General features: G+C 41.4%; 1 protein-coding gene across 3 annotated transcripts in view; it reads right to left on the reverse strand.

The window, feature by feature from the left end:
• The window catches only part of TBC1D9 (TBC1 domain family member 9), a 115,465-nt gene that overhangs the window by 37,081 nt on the left and 57,282 nt on the right, over positions 1-21,102 (reverse strand). For all 3 annotated transcript variants that reach the window (XM_049632202.1, XM_049632201.1, XM_049632203.1), the window contains exons 3-7: positions 14,946-15,064; positions 8,911-9,139; positions 8,218-8,479; positions 5,990-6,197; positions 76-282 (exon numbers count right to left, since the gene is read on the reverse strand). In XM_049632202.1, coding sequence (XP_049488159.1) covers positions 76-282; positions 5,990-6,197; positions 8,218-8,479; positions 8,911-9,139; positions 14,946-15,064 — 1,025 coding nt within the window. The remainder of the gene's footprint in view (positions 1-75; positions 283-5,989; positions 6,198-8,217; positions 8,480-8,910; positions 9,140-14,945; positions 15,065-21,102) is intronic.

The raw sequence follows: 21,102 nt of genomic DNA on the forward strand, positions 1-21,102 counted from the left end.
CAGAACAGATGAGGAAGGGAACATTCTGGGGCAGAGTAGGACGAAGGCAAATACCCTCAGGCGTCTCCCACAGACCTCGTCATCTGAACTGTTGTAGCTGCCTGCAAACTCTTTGTCCGAGTAGATTTTGGAGGTCGTCTGTTGCAGGAAATCAGAGATCCTCTGCACTAGAAAGTCTCTATCTTTCAAATTGGCAAATAGGAAGGTCATCCTGTTCCTGGTGCTGATGGATAAAGGGCTGGGGAGTACGCTGGAGCTGTCTGCCTTTTCCACAATTGTCACCTGAAAAGAAACATGAAACACGAAACAAAGCATTACTTTCCAGGGATCACCCAGCAGTAGCCTCCGAGCAGCACGAAACAAGGAACACAACACTTCATATTCTGGAGGAACCACCTGTATTTTACTGAGGCAGAATGAGAGTCTTTGACTCTGTTCCAGTAAAATAAAATAGCTCATAACAAATCAAACTGGAGCTCTTATCAGAAGCTGGAATTGTCTTGCTGGTCTTTCCAAATCAGCAGTTCTACAATGGGAGTGATTTTGTTATCTGGGAGACATTTGGCAACATCTAGAGGCATTTCCGGTTGCCACAGTGGAGGGTACCAGTGGCATCTAACAGGTAGAAGTCAGGGATGCCGCTAAACACCCTGCAGTGCACAGGGCAGCTGGCCCCCAACAGAGCTTGGCCCTTTCAACGCCGTGGGCCAGGCGTAGATAGGGCCAAGCTTTAGAAGACGTGTTGCAAAGAAACTCCTTGATTTTCATTAAAATTTCACAAAGCCATAAAGGAGCCGACTTCTAGTTGCTGCATCATCCATAAGAGACAGAAACAACCCGTGATACTTGTGCTTTTTTGCCAAGATTAATGTTGGGATGGCTTTCAAAATGCTGCCAACCTTTCAAACATCTCATTGGAATTCCAGAGCTTTGCATCCCTCCCCTCTTTCCACTTGAAAGTTTTAAAGGCTCCATTCTGAACAGACACGATGTAAACAGCTTAACTGCAACCCTATCTGCCTGCACTGGCTGACTCTGTGTGTGTGTGCGCCATGTGTGTGGTGAAATGAATCTACCAAATCAGGAGACAAGTAGGAAAGAAGGACATCTGTTTTAGCTCTGAACTGAAGACACGCATTTGGTGCTTTATAATAGGATTTCCCTCACCTGGAAAGTAAGATAAATGCATTAAAATATTTTTCTTTAGGGGCACCTGGGCGGCTCAGTCAGTTAAGTGTCCGACTTTGGCTCAGGTCACGATCTCACAGTTCGTGAGTTTTGAGTCCTGCGTCAGGCTCTCTGCTGTCAGCACAGAGACTGCTTCGGATCCTTTGTCCTCCTCCACTCTGCCCCTTCCTTGCTCACAAGCAGCATGCTCTCTCTCCCTCAAAAGTAAACATTAAAATTTTTTTTCTGGGGCACCTGGGTGGCTCAGTCAGTTAAGTATCCGACTTCGGCTCACGTCATGATCTCATGGCTCGAGGGTTTGAGCCCTGCATCAGGCTCTGTGCAGACAGCTCAGAGACTGGAGCCTGCTTCGGATTCTGTGTCTCCCCCTCTCTCTCTGTCCCACCCCCACTCGGGCTCTCTCTCTCAAAAATAAACATTAATTTTTTTTAAAAACTATTTTTCTTTAGCACATTAGGGAAAAAGATCTCAAAGCGAGCCCTAGATAAATGGTTTATTTACAGCAGCTCTGACTATAATGCTTAAAGTTCAATTTCGCTTCCCCTCTTCACTTCCACCTGTGAGCAGTCTAGACAGGTTCAACTGTAACTTCTTTATTAACATTTTCATGTTAAATACATTCTCCCCAAAGCAGAACTTTAAAATCTTTTCCCCCGTCAAGGCTAAGAAACCTGCTGCAGTTGCCTGAAAAGCTGCACCACCCCAAGTGCAAAATGGGTACAACTCCAGGGAGGGAAGACTGCAGAACCTGACTTCTGCTCTCAGATTTCATAAATACATATAGTTGGATATATACTTATATATTTTAAAGGAATCCCAAGATACATGGAGTTGCACATAAAAGTGTTTTTTTTTTTCCTAATGCAAAAAAGCTGCAGAAATGGGAAAAACAATTTCTTTACCATGAGAAGGATTTTCCCATGGCACTTAAAACATGTTAAATAATACCTATTTTTAAAAGACCTATAAAAACTCCTTTTCTCATAAATTTTTTTCTGATTCTTTGGGTCACCAGATGTCTCAGACTAAATGACACATGCCAAGGGAAATAAAGGTTCAAGTTCCATACCTAAAACCTAGATAGCCATGTGAATCTTGATGAGGTCAAAGTGGAAAGACCTTTAGCTAGATGAACACAGAAACAACCAGGAAGCTCCCACATAAAACATATGAATACTCACATGCACTACAAAATATTTTTTGCTGACAAATGATTTCTGGTAGAATCCTATCCCATAAGCTTTGTGACAAAGGAAAGGGTAACAGCTACATTTTAGTATTCTAGTTTAATGAGACATGTTTGTCTTACCAATTGGGTTATAAAATAGACTGGAATTAAAGGGAGACTTCATCTGGAATCTCCATCTAATGAGGAACCTAATTGGTTCACTCTACCTTCCTGCTTTGCTGCCTCAGTAATTGCTTCAAAATCTGTAGTAACATGATTCCATGATTCTGTGTCAATTTGGTCTACCTTAAGTCTATATGTGAAATATACATTAACAATATTCAGTCAATATTTTGGCTTATTTTTAAAAAATCAAATGGAACAATAATTCCTAGTTTATACAATCCTAAAAGTTTCCATTTCAAGCAGGATGTAATGTTCCCGTGGAGACTGCTGCTCATAGATCAGCTTAACTCAGTTCTGTCTGCTCAGACAGACCCCATGTATGGGGTAGAGGGTGGAGGGTAGGGGGCCCACGCCATCATTTTTCTGTCATTAAGGTTACCTAAAGGTAGTAAAAATTACATTAAGTCCTTTGCTTCTCCCACTAGTCGGGATTGGGGTCTATCATTATTCTATCTTGGAGATTCATCAGGTTAAGGGGAAGGTCACTGCTGTTTCATTGAGCTAGTTCTTTAAAGTTGCATCCACCAACCACAACGTGCTTTATTCCTCAATGCTACGCCCACTGTCGCTCCTCCTCCGATTTACCCTGAAATATAACTGAAGTATCTCTGCTCCACCCTCTGTTAGGGAAAACAAGCAAGCAGAAGATGGGCTGAGAATATCAATCCCCATTCTCTCAGGTGCCCTGAACTCTCACTATTGTGTTGTACGTTGCACTGAAGGGTAAACAGAGCCAGCTGGAGGTGGTGAACAGGAGAGCGGACATATCGACAGCAGCTTATGACCTCCTCCACTGCATCCTCCTCTGGATAAACAGAGCGATGACTCCCTCAGATTCACAACTACACATCCTTAATCCTGGAATGGGTTTCTTTCTTGAAGAAAGAACCTGCTGGTGCAGGTAACTTGCTTGTAGGTAGTACTTGAGGAAGAAAATTAAGTTTAATGACAGTCTATGGCAAAGAAGGTACATTTACTGGGAAATGTTATGAAATCCATTCCAGAGTCAGCACTTGTTGAATTATCTGTCTCAGAATTGCCCCCACAACATATCCTGGCCTCAAAAAGTGTTATAATAACAGTTAGCTCATATTATGAGAAGGAGAACTAGATTTGACAACTGCCTAACATTTTGCATTCTTTTTGATCCACCAATTCAGCTTTTAGGAATTTATAATTCATACTTTAAGGAAAATTATACACATGATTGGGAGACAATGAAAACAATACAAGGGTCCAACCACAGGGAACTGAGCAAATAAGCTTTATATATACATTTAATGGAATAATATGCAGTTGTTAAAAATTACACTGTAAAAGAATATTTAATAATATGGGGAAAAGTTTAATATATACTCAGTATTAAGGGAAATAGGTAAAAAATAAAAATTCCCTATGTTTTATGTCTTAATAATATAAATGACATATACACAGCAAAGTACAGAAAAAGCCTGGGAAGCCGTACAGCAGGTTAACAGTGGCTATCTTTGACGGATGGAACTAAGGGTGAATTTTGTTTTCTTTTTGTATATACTTTCACAAATTTTCTGTGACAATAGTGAATTATTCTTTTTTAAAATGTTTTTTGGTTGTTTTTTTGTTACTGTTTTTGTTTGTTTTTGAGAGAGAGAGAGAGAGAGAGAGAGAGAGCAAGCACGGGAGGGGCAGAGAGAGAGGGAGACACAGAATCCGAAGCAGGCTCCAGGTTCTGAGCTGTCAGCACAGAGCCCGATGTGGGGCTCGAACTCACAGACCAGGAGATCATGACTTGAGCCGAAGTCAAACACTTAACTGACTGAGCCACCCAGGCATCCCGTGAATTATTCTTAAAACAAGAAGAAAAAAAAAAACCCAGAAAATAAATCTGCTTACATAATTTTTTTTTTTTTTTTTAAGAAAAGAAGGCAGAGGGAAACTTGAATTCTTTACTCTAGGGAATCTCAACAAAGGGTGAATCTTAATTATATAATCAAAACTTCTAACCACCTTAACTTCTAGAAAAGCAACAGGGCGTGTTGAAGTTGTTACCAGGACAACTTTAAGACTGTAAGACTTCCAGCCTCCAACAGCCTAACATGGAGTTCCTTCTTAACTCCAAACCTCCTGGCAAGATTTCCATACAAGTACCAGAACAATCTACCTCCGTGAAGACATGACAGGACCCACCTCCTCCCCAGATACAGTAAGAATGTGTAGAGAGTAAGAATGCACAATGCCTTCATTGTGCATGAGGACCAGCCTGGGACTTTATTAAAATACAGATTCCTAAACCTGCAGAGATTCAGATGTAGGGCGGGTTCAGGAATCTGCCTCTGTGGCCAGCAACTGCGGAGATTCTACTGCAGGCAATTGACAGATCAGAAGTGAACACTTGGCTTTCCGATTCACAATCTAGACAATCTAGACTGTTTCCTTGTGACCAAGCTGCTCTCAGGCTGTGAGCAGGTTGTAGTAACTACATTTCGTTCCTATATCTGATGCTTTGACATCCTGGGCCTTGCTAGCCCTGGGAGGACCATCTTCCCAGAGTTAGCAAGCTCCAAGGGATAATAAAAGACTCACCTGTAAGCAGGTCATTCCTGTGCAAACCAACCATCCAGAGCCCACACTTCCCACCCACCTCCTTTATTTAATTCAGCTCTCACACTCAAGGTCACTATCCCTGTCCTAATCACTGGGGGGGCCAGACACCAGATAACTAGGGACAACCCCTATGCCCCACAGCCTGCTGAGATTATTCCGACTAGACTAGTAAACCTGTTTACTCTGCCTTGCCTGTCTCTTCCCACGGAAATAACAGTAAAGGCTTTTTTTTTTTTTTTAAGTTTATTTATTTTGACAGAGAGAGAGAGAAAGAGAGAGAGAGAAACAATGAGAGCAGGGGAGGGGCAGAGAGAAAGTGAGAGTGGAGGCAAGGCAGAGAGAGAGAGGGAAAGAGAGAATCCCAAGCAGGCTCCACACTGTCAGTGCAGACCCCAATGCAGGGCTCTAATTCATGAATCTTGAGATCATGACCTGAAGCCAAAGTTGGACACTTCACCGATAGAGCCACCCAGGCACCCTACAGGAAAGGCTCTTGCCCACATTTTCACGGCTCCCTCTGCCTGCGGACCAAGTGTGTGCTTCCCAATGTGCCCCCATGGCCTCTCCTAGAGGGACTGTGAGTCCAACAAGCCATCTGATGGGTCTGGCCGCGTCACACCTGAATAATAATAGTACAATCTCCATCTTAAAACTCTAGGCTGCCTTTTCTAGGAAGAAAAGCTCTTACAGGTCACTGAGAGCAATGACAACACACAAAAGGGTGTGGCAGGTGCCAGCAAAGACTTATGAGCATTCACCTATGGTTAAAGCCAACGAAATGCTGGTAAAAACAACATTCCTGGTTCACACAGAAGAGTATCACAAATGCAGCTCCTAAGAGCTCCATTTCCCGCTGACACCTACCTCACGGAGTGGGATGATGAGGCTACACAGGTTCTCCTCCTTGCTGGTAAAGCAGATGTAATTTGTGGACACAAACATCTGCCCCAAAATGTGCATTTTGTTGAATGGAGTCCAGAGGGTGCAGTCTGTGTGGCCGTCTAGTTTTTCATCTTTCGGCAGTCGGAAAAGTGCACGGTATCTCTCACTCTTTGCCCTGGCATCAAGATCGCTGGAAGGCAGGAACAGTGTCACCTCACGCAAGAGCAAGGTTTCCGTTCCTTCTCAAGGACGTGTCAGTGGACATTCCCCAGCCCATCTCTCTGCCCCTCGATCTCGCCAGATGTATCCCTACCTTCTTGGCTTTCTACTGGAGCTAACTCCAACCTATGACTCAAAAGTGTAATATAATTACTTTGATATATTTAGGTCCCTTGTGTAGTCGTTTTACAATCAATATCTATAAATGTTCAAGAATCTTAGGAAAACTAGGCCTGGATAGGAAATCCATTCTTTTTCTAAAGGAATACAATAATTTCTAACAAGATTATTCCATTTATATTTATCCAGAGCCACTTTCTGGGCTTTACTTTTTTTTTTTTTTAATTTTTTTTTTTTAACGTTTATTTATTTTTGAGACAGAGAGAGACAGAGCATGAACGGGGGAGGGGCAGAGAGAGAGGGAGACACAGAATCGGAAGCAGGCTCCAGGCTCTGAGCCATCAGCCCAGAGCCCGACGCGGGGCTCGAACTCACGGACCTTGAGATCGTGACCTGAGCTGAAGTCGGACGCTTAACCGACTGAGCCACCCAGGCGCCCTGGGCTTTACCTTTTAAGAAAGACCTAATGAGAATGCAAACCAGCCTCGTGAATCTGCTGGCTATCACTGTCTGCCCTAAAAAGACAACAAAATTGCCTGAGACACAGGAACAACCCATCTCTCCGACAACCAGAGTTTCCAACCTCAGCTCGGTCCTCTATGACTACAATCTTTTTTCCTTTTTCCTGCTCATCATGTCGGTCGGTGGTTCAAACCTCTCCCGTCAAACTTCTATGTCGCCTCAACCTCTGGGTGGTGGAGTTTCTGGCTTCACACAGCAAAGAGGAGCTCCCCTCCTCCCATACCCTCCTCCCTTCTACTTGCAAATTACCTCCATCCTCACCTATTCTTACTTCCTTTCCATTTCAGAGGGAGAGGCATCTGCACACACAAGCATCTTTTTCCAGGCCCTTTCAGATGTCACTATTAAAATAACTGGTTTTCTTACAGCTGTAGCTCTGTGCTCCCTCCTTCCCTGCAGCTACCCTCACCACAAACTTATCCCAGGCTATCCTATATTCAAATCTTTTACGTTCTATCAGAGCAACCCCCTCCTTTCCCATTGCATTTCTTGAAAAAGCAAGTCTATACTTGCCTAATTCCCGCTCCTTGCCTTCCATCTGCTATTCAATCCACCACAGTAACACCATTCACCCACAACCACTCCACTGAAACACGTTTCAAATCACCAGGCATCTTAATTGCAGTGATCTCTTGTCAGGTCCCAATTGCCAGCTATATGCCAGCGATTTCCAATTCCATATGTGCTACTGGACCAATCTCCAATGTGATGCTCTGCAGGCAACTCAACATGATCAAAACTGAGCTCTCCCATCCCTTAGACATGCTCTCCCTCTCTCATTCCCCATCTCGGTCCAGGACAATTCCATGCATACACTCACACTTGAGAGCACCGACTTTTTCCTTGCCTTCTCTCTAGCCCCACTCCCCCATCCAGACTTCCAGGCTTCTCTGCGGCCTCTCCTCATCCCATGACCTGCCACTTTCCAGATATTAATGGACTCACTTCCCTCTATACTCTTCCCTTGTGATTCCTGCATCAGGTTATTCCCTCTGCCTGAAATATCCATCCTACGAAATCTACATAGGCAACTTCTACTACCTCCTGAGAGTCCACTCCAAGCAGCCTCCAGTGAGGGCCTTTTCCACCACCCTGCCCCATCTCCCGGTGTGTGTGCCCATGGCGCACCACCCACAGGACCGGAAGAGTTCCCGTCACTTTGTGCCAAAGCTGGCTGTCTGCCTCACTCACTGAACTGTGACTGCTTCAGACAGTCTCTTTCAGTTCTGTATCGATACCCAGAAAACTCTTGAGAACCCTTGAAGTGGTTAAGAAAAGGTTAAATTTCATAAAAGAACGTAAGGGTTTCTTTTTTCTAAAGCATGTAAGACTCTGTCTCTGTCACCTACCGTTTTAGAGCCGACACTTTTTTAGGAGACTTCTTTTTCAGTTTGGGCAGGGATCTATCTTGTTCAAATCCCTCGTTGTCTAAAAGTTGCCTCATGGCTATGTTGGCAAGCTGCTCCATTAACTTGAAAGTCTCATTGATGTTGAGAAATACAGAGAAGAAATGTTCGCTGGACCTCGTGCTCACTTTGATCACATCAGGGAGAAGCAGCGTGGCATTCTTCTCAAGCTGTGTGATGTCCACCCACCGGATTACCAGCTTGGCTGAGCACAGGGAACAAGGCTGGTCAACACCTGGCTCCTTCAAAGCCCCTGAGGATCCTTCAGCCTCACAACCCAACCCCCAATCTCGGTGCACTCCTTTCCTTTGAGCTTGCATGCCCGTATTTATTACTATTTTGTTTGCTTAAGAGACAAACTCAAACCACATAAATTCTGAGTTCATAATCATTATGGATTTAAGTTCACGTCAACTGCATTAACTATAACTTTGGTGAATTTTTATTACTTAATAACCATTTTTGTTTACAAATATTAGACAAAAATAATTGACTTCACTTGTTAAATAGTTAAAACACAGTGTTGACCCAGTCATAACTACAGACCTATTTTTGGCACTTTGATGTGGTTTATGAGTTCAGGGTGAACCTCAGCAGACTCTCCCAAGCTTCCCCCTGAAATTCTAGACAACTCACCTTCCCTTCCCATAAGGAAAGAGTAAAAGCAAAGGTGGTTAATACTGAGGTACATCCAACCCTGACGGGGGACCTTCCCCTTCCAGTAGCTACAAGAATAATAGTTGACGAGCTTCTCTTCCTCAGGCATCCCAAACAGCCTGTGGAATTTCACGATGGCTTCTTTAAACTTCTCCGTGTCATCATCTTCCTTCACATCGTTGATCTTGTTATACTCTGCAATGATGCCCTAAGCGAGGATAAAACAAGGCATGCGGCCAGTATTAACATGACTGGGGCTGCTTTTTTCTGTATGCTATAGATATTGGAGAGGAAAGAAGAGAACAATTTCTAATGCTAGAATTTTCTTTAAAATTGATCATTTTCGAAGGCAACCCCCAAGTTCTAAGCCAGTTACCAAGGAGCATCTGCGTACTAAAAGATTTTGAAATGACAATATAGATCTGCGTATCTGTTTGTTGGTGCTACTCATGTTATTAAGTTCACTTAGGATGAAGCCCATACTTTTATTTTCCAAATGTGAAGATGTAAAGATTTTGCAAGTTCTACTGCTTCTCCTAGCTCACCATGGTAGAGCCATCCCAAAGGTCAAGCTCTACTTTTCTCAAAGCTACTTCTACATGGAAAGAATAGAGATGGTTGGCTTTGATGGAGACCAGGGAAGATCCATTTTGAACTCAAGCTATTTTGGGGGTGAGCGGGCTTTGGTAGTGTGCTCTATTAGGAAACTTTAGACAACCGTGAGGTGGCATGAGGGCACTGAACCTCTGGGTGGAAGTAGCCAGTTCAGAAGAAGGATGGAAAAACCTTTCCCAGTTGGCAAATACACCTACAGCTTGTGTGACATTTCAAGTTATCAGTGCCTTTAGAGGGGGATCGAAAATTTTTATATAAGAAGAAATAAACAAATAAATAAAAGTGACTGAATGGGAACCCACTAATAACTAGTAGCAGTCAGGTTCCTAGGCAATCCTGATGGCCAATAGACTGAGAGAAAGCTTGGAGACCCTCAAGTGGGCTAATACTTGCTCTTTCCTGGACCACTTAGCAGGGCTTGGACCTAAAGTCAGAATAAGGAGACTATTAGAAGGAAGTGATGTATAACAAGCCAAATGATACTCTTTTTTTGAGTGGAAAAATATTCAAACTACATTATCCAAGATCTACTAAATACCACACTTTTAGAATGCTCATCTAAATTTATGAGAGAATTTATGAGGCTACTGAATTGAGAAACAATACTCTGGAACACTCCAGGGCCTAATACACTAATGTCAACAGACCAGGCCTTGCCAAGTAATTTCAAGAGTAAAGGTAATAGTCCCTATTAAGGTTCAACTCCCAACTTCCCCACCTGTAAGAAAAGAGAGGATCCAGAATGAAGAACCTCTCCTTAGTTTGTTATAATTTTTTAGCCAGGTGGACTGGATGATGAACAAAGGGATGGAATATCTCCTTCCTTTATTTTTTTAATTAAAAAAAATTTTTTTTTTAACGTTTATTTATTTTTGAGAAAGACAGAGACAGAATGCAAGTGGGTTAGGGGCAGAGAGAGAGGGAGATACAGAATCCGAAGCAGGCTCCAGGCTCTGAGCTGTCAGCAAAAAGCCTGACGCGGGGCTTGAACTCATGAGCTGTGAGATCATGACCTGAGCCAAAGTCGGATGCTCAACCGACTGAACCACCCAGGTGCCCCTCTCCTTCTTTTATGTTCTACAGGTTCTACATAACATACAATTGGTTGCCCTGATTCCAGGCAACAACTCCACATATAATCCAAATACTTGGGAGGTCCAATATAAATTTAAATATGCAAAGGACACTGACAGAGAATTCACAAAAAGGAAAATTAACTTAGCAAACATAAAAAAAGTCCAACCTCATAATCAGTCAAAGACAGAAAATTAAAACAAGACCTATTAACTTTGCAAAACCATTTAAACAACCAGATTGTTGAAAAGTAAGCAAATTACACAGGGTTTCCAATACACTGATAATCTCTAGTAAGGTCCATTAAAAATGTGTATACTAACTCAGTAAGCAACATTTTGTAATCTATCCCAAAGGAAAGAAAAACTATAAGAAACCTTATATGAACACAAGTGTTCACTGCATTATATTACTGTTTGTGTCTGTTCCCCTTGGCCTAGAAGCTAGGGAGACTTCTAGAAAGAGAAGAATTATAAGGTCAATAGTGGGATGATATGCCATTATTAAAACAACAACTAAAAATTATATAACAATACCAGTCAAGGAAACAAAGACATGATACAAAACTGTATGTACGGTAAGACTACTATTATGATAAAATGCACTCCAGAAATCTAGAAAGAAATACACTCTATGGGTTTGGATTATGGCTGCCTCTGTAGTTATTATATTTATAATTTATAAAAGTTAATTAAATCTCAAAACAAATAAATTTGTTGGTTCCCTTCATTACTGGACAACTGGGAATGCTTAAACCATTCATTTGCACATGAATGACATTCTTTCACACATAATTGCATTAATAGCAATTCCTTCTTCATAATTGGTTTCACGGGAATTAAATGTGACATTTTGGGTGTAATAAAAACAGTGAGAAGAACAGCTATTTGACATAATTGGTTCTTGTTTTATTTTTTGTTTTTTCACGTTTGTTTTTGTTTTCCTCCCGGTTATTGTCACTTCTAAGTTTCAGTTTCCTCCTATAGCTCTTTATTTGTATCTATCATCCAAAGACATGCCATCTGAGGGAGGACTAGGAAATTGTAACGGAGAACCTCAGTAGTGGCTCCTGGATGGGAAAGAGGCCTCACGCCCTTTCTGGCACCAGTCGCTGCCCCCTCTGACGCGGTCAAATGAGGAAACTCACACTCTCTCCATCTACACTACTTCCCAGAAGGTCAGTACATGACTCAGAAATGAAATGAAGAAGTTATAAAATCAGATGGGTTTTATCAGTAACACAACTCTCCATTACTCAGGAACCCCTTTTTTGTTTGGAAGCTCTCACCTCCTCCCAGCTTCAAACTGAACCTTTCCAATGTCCTCCTTGCTCTCATTTTTACCCTCTTCATTACGTGTCTAGTCTCTTTAATTACAACAGAGTAGAAATGAACTGAAATCAGCCGTCTTGAAGCAGTGATAAATATCCATCTTGAGGGGCAAAGGGAGGGAGAAAGGGAGAGGGTGATGAGTTGTATGTGTTTTTGTGCTACTTAGCCCTCTCTAATTTTATGTGGTCCAGGTAAAATTCAGTTCTCTCCTTCCACAACATTAGACCCTAAACAGCAATGAAATTCCACTTCTTTTTCAGATTATGAAATTACTACTTGCTCATGTAAAAGTTTAGTGAAGGAGAAGAAATCAAACAGAAATTGACCATCCTGTGGAATTTTAATGAGAAGCAAACTATCAGATCACCTCCTAGAATTCTTCCTTAATCTGGGCATAAAGAAATGCTTTCTAACTACGACTAAAAATCTGGAAAGAATTTCTAATCTTGACTAAATAAAACATTTAAGCATCCCATGGCAAAAACTATCATGAGCAAAGTCAAAAGACAAATGACAAATTCAGAGAAAATATCACCGACAAAAGGCTAATGGCTTTTATATAAAAGAACTTTTAAAAATTAAAGAAAAATAAGACCAAAGTCCCATAGAAAAATAGGCAAAAGACACCAGCAATCTATAGCTATATAAAAATGGCCATTAAATACCTGAGATGTTCAACTTCACTTATAAGTGAGGTAAATACAAATTAAAACAACACTAAAATATTTTTCTCCCATCAGATTGACAAAAACTCAAAAGCTTGATAATCTACCTGTGGGCGGATTATCCTGTGGGGAAACAGGCATTCCCCTACAAGCCAATGGGAATGTAAAAGGTTACAATTCCTGTAGCGGGGGGGAGGGGGCATTTGGTAATATTCAGCATTTTCTACATGCATTTTCTACTCTACCAGTTTATCTTAAAGATACATCTCTACAATACAAAAATACACATGCATATATACATACATGTTTATTACTATATGCATGAAGTATAATTCATGCATATACTGTATATTTGTGTGTATGTGTGTATATGTAGACAGATAAGTATAATTATAAAATATCATAAACCACTTAAATGTTCAAGCATAAGAGAGTGCTGAATTCTCTACGGTACGTACACACATAATATGCACCCATTAAAAAGAATTAGGCACTAAATGCAACATGGGAACCTGGATTGGATCATGGAATAAAAAAGGACATGAAATGGCAAAACTGGTAAAATCCAAATTAAGCTTTTAGTTAGCAATATTGCATTAATGTTCATTTCTTAGTTTTGATAAATACACTATGGTTATAGAAGATATTAATATTAATGGAAGCTGAGTGGTAGGGTCTATGGGAATTCTCTGTCCTATCTTTACAGTTCTTCTGTAAATCTAAAAATTAATAATATTTCAACATAAAAACCAAACTATTAAAATGTTTTTTAAATAACAAATAATCACACACAACATGTGGATACTCTCTATGAACTGATATGAGGTGTTACCCAAGAGTTACTGACTGAAAAGAGCAAATGCAGAGGAACATATATACATGAAGGCTTATGTAAGAATTAAAGAGAAATTAAAAAACAAAACAAAACATATACCAGCCTCTTTTCACAAAAAGAAACACAGGAAGCATAGGCCCGATAACAATGAGGTTGGTTAATTGCAAGGGGTTGGGGAGAACAGGATAGCAAGACTGCAGAAGGGAGTAACGTTTTGAGGAATTTAAACTTTCAGAAGTATGTTAAAATTTTCTGCATGCAAAAAATAATATTAAACTATGCGGGAAAGGAGATAGGGCCTGAAACTGAAAGCAAATGGAAACAAATGGCTGATTCCAGGACTGGGACGGAGAAAGTGCAGAGGAGTCTAAGACATCCTGCTATAGCAGAAGTAAAGAAGTGCTCAAAAAAGCAACAGGGACATGTCACAAGGACAAAGGAGGCAATCTGTAGGTGTTTCCTCTAGCTAAACCTGGGATAGTGTGGGTACCAAAATAATTAAGCCCAGTAATGAAACATTAACAACCGAAAAACAGGAATCCATGAGTCGATACCAAAACAAATAGATAAATAAATGACGAGAGAGCCCTTGCTCATAGAATAGCATTCTTATAGAGAATGCTGGAGTTGGAAAATTATCAGTTTGTAAAAACATCACAGCAAAGATTGGTTCAGACAAAAAAAATCGTCAAGGGATGATTCCTCACTAAATCATGGGGAAATTTTGATAAGGAATAGGATATTTGTGTAGCCTTAAAATGTTTTCCTACAGAAAAGTTCAAATCGTTTATTATTTGAAAAGGCAAAATTAGTAACTCTACAGTGGAGAGTTAGGTAACACCTGGCTGGGGTTATATCTCCCAACGAGGGGAGATGGGTATCATGTGTCCCCAGAACTGATACTCTTACAAGGACATAAGATCACTTATGAAGTGTTCCACCTGGGAATACATAATCAGAATCAAATCATAGGAAATATCTGACAAAACCCAGAATGAAAAACATCCCATTAAAAAACCCAGAACTTATACTTAAAATCATGAATGTCATAAAAGACAGAGAAAGGCTATAGAAATGTTCAGATTGAAGAAGACAACAGACGAAAACGAACTCAACAGCTTCCTAAACTAGATCTTGTGCTGGACTGAAAAGAAAAAAATGTCGTACATTGGGTCAATTAACAAAATTGGAAGATGTGCCAAATATTAAGGTATGATGTTAATGTTAAATTTATTGTGGGTGATAACTGCAGTGTTATTATTCAATAGAACATTCTTAGAAATACACAGTGAGGTATTTGGAGGAAATTCCTCTCCAATAGAAAGTAAATGAGCACTCAAACGATGATGTAGCTGGGTAAAATGTTAACAACAGGAGAATATGCAGATGGTCTACAGGTAGGCTTTACACAATTCTTATTTTTACAACTTTTCCGTAAGTTTGAAATTATTTCCAATTAAAAGTTAAAACTAAACAAAACAGACAACCCACTACCTGTATTTTTCCTCTCACAAATGTGGTGATATCATTCTCGTTTTCAAAGATGGAGAGTGTCTGCAGCAGATTCTGCTCAAGCCATTCCCAGTGTTCGGTGATTTCTTTTCTGGAACCACCTGTACGAATGTAAAGATGATAACAGAATTTTTGGAATTTAAAAGATATGTAAACGGGCTCAATTCATCTATATGCAATGTCACTAAAGGAGACAACGGCATTTAACTGCTTTCTCGTCTTCAGAGGAGACGCAGAGGACAAGTAGCGATGTGAAAACCCAAGAGTAAGTACTGTGTTATAGTCAAGTTTGACCAGGTGAGTTCAGACACTTTTCGGACACTGTTTCCACGTAGAAGGTAGCAGCATCTCTCCCGTTCACTTTTATGGATTGGGACTTGAGCACTATCTTCCATTTTTCTCCCTCCTAGAACCTGCACTTCACAGAGTAATGTAGATCTTGTTAGGAGACTAGGTTACTTTTGTTAAGCTGCAATAATGAGAGCTTTGGTATGCCACTGGAGGTCTGATGTAACCACCTCCTATAATGGGCAAAAATTATCCCCACTCACCTCAATTATGAATGAGATGTGAAAATGGACTATCGCTAGGGAACAGCTGCCTGGCTCTCACGGGCACAGCTGCCTTGAAATGTAATGGGATGAGGTCATCCTCACAGCCTCCGACCAAGTCTCTACACTCGGGTAGGGAATAAGAAGCATAAGTCACCTCGCCTGGCAACCTCCACATTTAAACAATCCTAGTCTGTAGCCTATGTAATGGGCACTTCTCTGCTCACAACTGCAGGGCATAACACAGAGGCCGTCAGGATGTGGCTGTGAAGACACTGGACTAAATCCCCTCCCCTTTTATTCTTGCCGGGATTGTTAACGATCTTGCAGAAAAACAACGTTTTATAAATCATTCATATGCCATATATATAAATCGTATGCACTGCTCATTCCAGAATTAAGGAATGATTTTGTGACTCCACTGATCGAACCTCCTGGCATCTCTTTCAATTTCCAAGCTTCCTTTTATGTGATTTCTTAGTAGTGTCTTTCCTCTTTATTCTCCGTCACCAGTCACTCAAGGTATCTCAGAATCTCATTCTGACTCCTGACAAGGAAGGGAGACATGAATGCGCCTACAATGATACCAGAACTGTAGGAGGAAAACTAAAATCTCTTTGAGAATGAGGTAGGTTTGAGAGGTTTCAGACCCACTATTTAAGGAGAGGCAAAACAAAACAAAACCCAAGTTCATTTTCTTTTACTTTAAACACCAAAACTGCCTTCACAGAATGCTGACGTAGAGGGTGAAAAGCAGATTTCTTAGTGGAGAGGCAGTCCTGTGAAAACATGAGAGGACAGATTATAGCTCCCTGTGGGCATTTTCCCTGGCTCACTCGTTTGGGGTCATAGTCAACCACATGCTAGGGCAATTGATGATTCTGTACTATGTCGTTATGGCGAGAGCTAGAACTCAGAACACCTGGGCCCCCCTCCCTCTGCCACTAGCCGGTTGGATCACTTTAGACAGTCTGTTTAATCTGTGAAATGGAGATGAATGAACAACAGCAACAAAAACCACAACAAAGGCTTACCCATTTCAGGGCAATGCTGTAAAAATCCCAGAGAATAATGTCCACAGACATACTTTGGAAAGGAGGAAATATTTTTTCAGATGCAAAGAAGAATGCCCATTTGGAATATTTAGGGAATGGGTTATTCTACAGTTTACCAGAGAGCTTTAAAACATTTTTGATTTCAGGGGAGCCTGGATGGCTCAGTCAAGCGTCCGACTTCAGCTCAGGTCATGATCTCACGGTTCACGAGTTCGAGCCCTGCATCCAGCTCTGTGCTGACAGCTTGGAGCCTGGAGCCTGCTTTGGATTCTGTGTCTTCCTCTCTCCCTGCCCCTCCCCTGCTTGTGCTCTCTCTCTCTCTCTCTCTCTCTCTCTCAAAAATACATCTCAAAGAAGAACATTTGAGACTTAAAAATTTTAAATAGTCATTAGATAATTTTCTAAAATATACTGTGTCCTTCCTTGTCTGTAAACAGGTTACTAGCATCACCAGCTATAACTGGCTGTGATATACAGAGAGAGCCCGGTAAATGCCTGCCATGAGCCCTCCACCCTGGCCATCTGTGCTGGTTTGCACTGTCAGATGTATGCACCTTAGGACGGCGTCAGTCCTGGAGACCCACGAGTCTGCTGAGGTCCTGCAGACCCATTGGGCACAGTTCCCAGCGTCTGTCTGATCTTGCTTCTCTTCTGCCCCTGCCTCTGTCGACTGCAGATATGCCTTCCACAGGCAGGTTTCCATGTGGTCTGGCTGTTGACTCGTATCTCACCGTGCTCTGCCTTTGACCAAGTAGTCACATCAGATACTTGACTTTAGACGCCCTGTTAGACTGGCTGTGGAACCCAACCTCAGTTCAACCCCACCAATCCTCAGTTATCCTGGATAGAGAGGTCCATCAGCTATGAGACCTAGGACAGAACAGGTACGCCTTCAGCTTTGTACATGCTGCCTTCAAAGTGTTCTTTGTGTACATATTCCTGTAAGTACACCCATACACCCACCCCATTCCCAACACACACACGGTAAAGATGGCGTACGCATGCATGCACTCATTCAACACACATTCACTCATACTTCTAACTCTCATGGATATAATACAAAAACATTATGGCCGATTCCCAACCAGCAATAACCATCTGACCGCTCCTGTATTCGTGTTCAGGTTTACAATCTACGGCCATACCACCCTGAATGCGCCTGCTCTCATGTGAAGTTCAGATTCACTATACACATTGTTTCCCCACCTATTGCCTTCTCTGCTGTCCCAAGACCTCCTGTTCTCCACCCCGTTGTCCCACCCAACATTTCCATAGCTTATACCTTCTACCACCTAACGCCATTTGCACCACTGGCTCTTCTCTACACTTCCTGCTGCTCAGGATGTGAATCCCCACATTTCCATCTTCAGTTACCATCCCTGCCCTCCTCACTGCTGCTGCTTGTGCTATTTCTGTCCCGCTCTCCATCTCCTGTTGTTTCTCCCACACTTCTCAGTGACACATGAAAAGGCTGGCCTTCTAGAATGAGCCACTCACTGAGGAGCTGATGCCGCACATCTCAACATCTTTAGGTCTTGCAGCTCTTTCAGCTTACTCAGTGCCGTGGGCCTGCTTCTGTACTACCAAACAGGTTCTGGAGGTTTCTTCTGGCTACATCTACATCTAAGACTCCAAAGTTCCAGAAGACTGAGCTCTGGATAAGAAAGAACCTTGTGTACCATTATATGAAACCATCATCACCATATACTAGTGGAGAAAAGAAAGTCTTATGTATTAGTGGAGAAAAGAAAGCCATCAGCCAATGGTAGTTTCAGGAATTAACTATGGATACTTATCTGTACCCAACGGATACTTTCCAGGGTGAGTAATGAAATACACCTTTCACATTTACTGCTTACTAGACAAAAGCACCATATTCTCTGAACGCTTTGCTAAATTCACAAAGGGTAAATGAAGACAGGGGTTCAGGGCTCCATGTTCTACAGTCTAAAAGTATGACAACACCTATAAAGCAGAGCCAGATTTCCTGACCCAGCAGACAAAACAGATTCTGAAGATGCCAGTCTCATCAAAAGTATTTCTGAAATCAGGTGTCCATTTCTGGCCACTTCTCACTCCAGAACAAAGAGTCCATGTTACATCTCAGAGATCACAGAGCAAATGCCCTGCCAACAGTTTGGGAACAACTGTCACTCTGGCGGACCACTCTTTAGGAAGGAGCGAAACTCCAACAACACCATGTTGCAATCCTAAATGTTCCTTAGAAATAGCTCTTTCATTTCTCAATAAATTAAATACAAGTGCTGCAATATTTAAGATGTTGGGACTTTTCTTTTGTTATTTTTTAAGGTGAGATGACACAAAGCTCTTGTGCCATGACTGTGAATAGGGACAGGTCTATTTACCCAGCAGTTTGAGCAGAATGTGCTGGACGCTCAGAATAAGAAAGGAAGGGCTTGGCTGTCGATTTTCTGGAAAAGGCTTCATTTACAGAGATACAGCAAGAAAAACAAGCTGACCTGACTGTGCATTCAGCTGGAACAACAAAGAAAGCCGGTGTCGAGAATGAGAACACTTCAGGAAATCCAAGTTAACCCAAGTTAAATCATTCTGCAGTAATAAAAACTACATTGACACTTGATGGGCTTAAGGTTACCGAGAAATTAATTTTGGAAAAGTGGGAATCTTTATCATTCAGAGTAGAGTTTTGTTTATGTTTTGTTTTGTTTTGTTTTGTTTTTAAGAATACTAGTCACAGGCCCTGTGCATATACCTGGGCAAAATGTAAACATTATTTAAGATGATGAAAAATACAAAATCATCCTAGCCTAAACTCTCATCTAGCTTTAAATGTATCTTAAAGCACATAAAGACTACTGGAAATAAAAAGGAAAAAGCATTAAGAGGGACCCACAAATGGATTCTATCAGATCTGGCCTCTGAGGATTAAGAACAAAGGCTAAGGCCCTACGGATAGATATCCAGCAGACATTTCCTTGTGATGCAAAACCTATGTTTAAGTGCGGTAAGTACGACTGAGGTTGGATTATCTGGAATAATAAGAAGCCTGGTTATCGGGGAGCCAAAACCACATTACGGAGCAGAACACAGACTTTGATGTCAAAAAAGTACACCTGGTTTCCAAAGTACACATACTGACTTCGGGATCATAGGTAAATTAGCTCATTTCTCTGTGCTTCAAACACCTCATCTGTAATACACAGGTAACAACACCTGCCACATTGGTTTGTGCTGGAATCAAAGAAGATAATATGGGCATGTGAGTCCTTAGCAAGAAAATACAAAGCACTAAATAAACAGTCGCCTTTGCCACTCTAAGTAGCGGAACATAAAGATCTCATCTTGACTTGTGATGGAGAAGATATTTTGAAAGTCCGATGTCAGGGCACCAAGACATCAGCTGTTTAACCCTTGCCTGACTAACATGCACTCAGCAGAAATCTCTCTGGCCATGGCATCATTCTGTTTGGATTGCAAAGTGTACACATTATTGAAGTAAGGCACGCATAGAACTCCTTGTGGAACTATTGTAAGCTTTTTTTTTTTCACATTTATTCATTTTTGAGAGAGAGACAGACAGAGTGTGAGTGGGGGAAGGGCAGAGAGAGAGAGGGGTCACAGAATCTGAAGCAGGTTCCAGACTCTGAGCTGTCAGCACAGAACTCATAGGCTGCGAGATCATGACCTGGGCCAAAGTCGGACGCTTAACTCACTGAGCCACCCAGGCGCCCCACTTCTTACTTTTTTTTAACATATTTTTAAAATGTTTATTTATTTTTGAGAGAGAGGTACAGAGTGTGAGCAGGGGAGGGGCAGAGAGAAAAGGAGACATAGAACTGGAAGCAGGCTCCAGGCTCTGAGGTGTCAGCACAGAGCCCGACGTGGGGCTTGAACTCATGAAACACAAGATCATGACCTGAGCCGAAGTCAGATATTTAACTGACTGAACTGCCCAGGAGCCCCTGTAAGCTTCTCATATAACGCTGTTTATAATCTCTTACCGGTCATAACAATATGCTCATAGCTTCATAACACTTTGACAAAAGAGAAACCCAGGTAACTCATCCAGCCTTGACTATAAGAATCAGTGGTTGATGTCCTTATTTTACTTTTTCACTTAAGTGCCAAGGTCCTCTCCCACTCTGATGGAAAGAATGTAAACGGCTATCTTTCTGGAAGGCAATCAAGCTAGAAATACTAAAAGCCTTACAGATATGTGTGTTTTTTTGGCTCAGCATAACTATTTCTATAAATTTATCCTCAAGTGATAATTAAAGGAATGTGAAAAGATTTTTTTTCAGAGGATACCGATTAAGGCTGTTCAACATGCAATTAACATTAGGGGGGGAAAGACCCACATTTCCAATAATACTGTGTCAGTTAGATAAATTATGTTACATGCACAATATTATCTACGTATTAAAACTGACATTAGAGAAATAGGTTTTATTAATGTGGAAAGTCTATACATGGATGTATGTATGCACAAATATACCTATGTAAGTGTATGTATACACACACACACACACAAAGTCTGAAAGGTGATTTGGA

The sequence above is a fragment of the Panthera uncia genome, chromosome B1, assembly GCF_023721935.1.
Source record: "Panthera uncia isolate 11264 chromosome B1, Puncia_PCG_1.0, whole genome shotgun sequence".
Taxonomy (NCBI): Eukaryota; Metazoa; Chordata; class Mammalia; order Carnivora; family Felidae; genus Panthera; species Panthera uncia.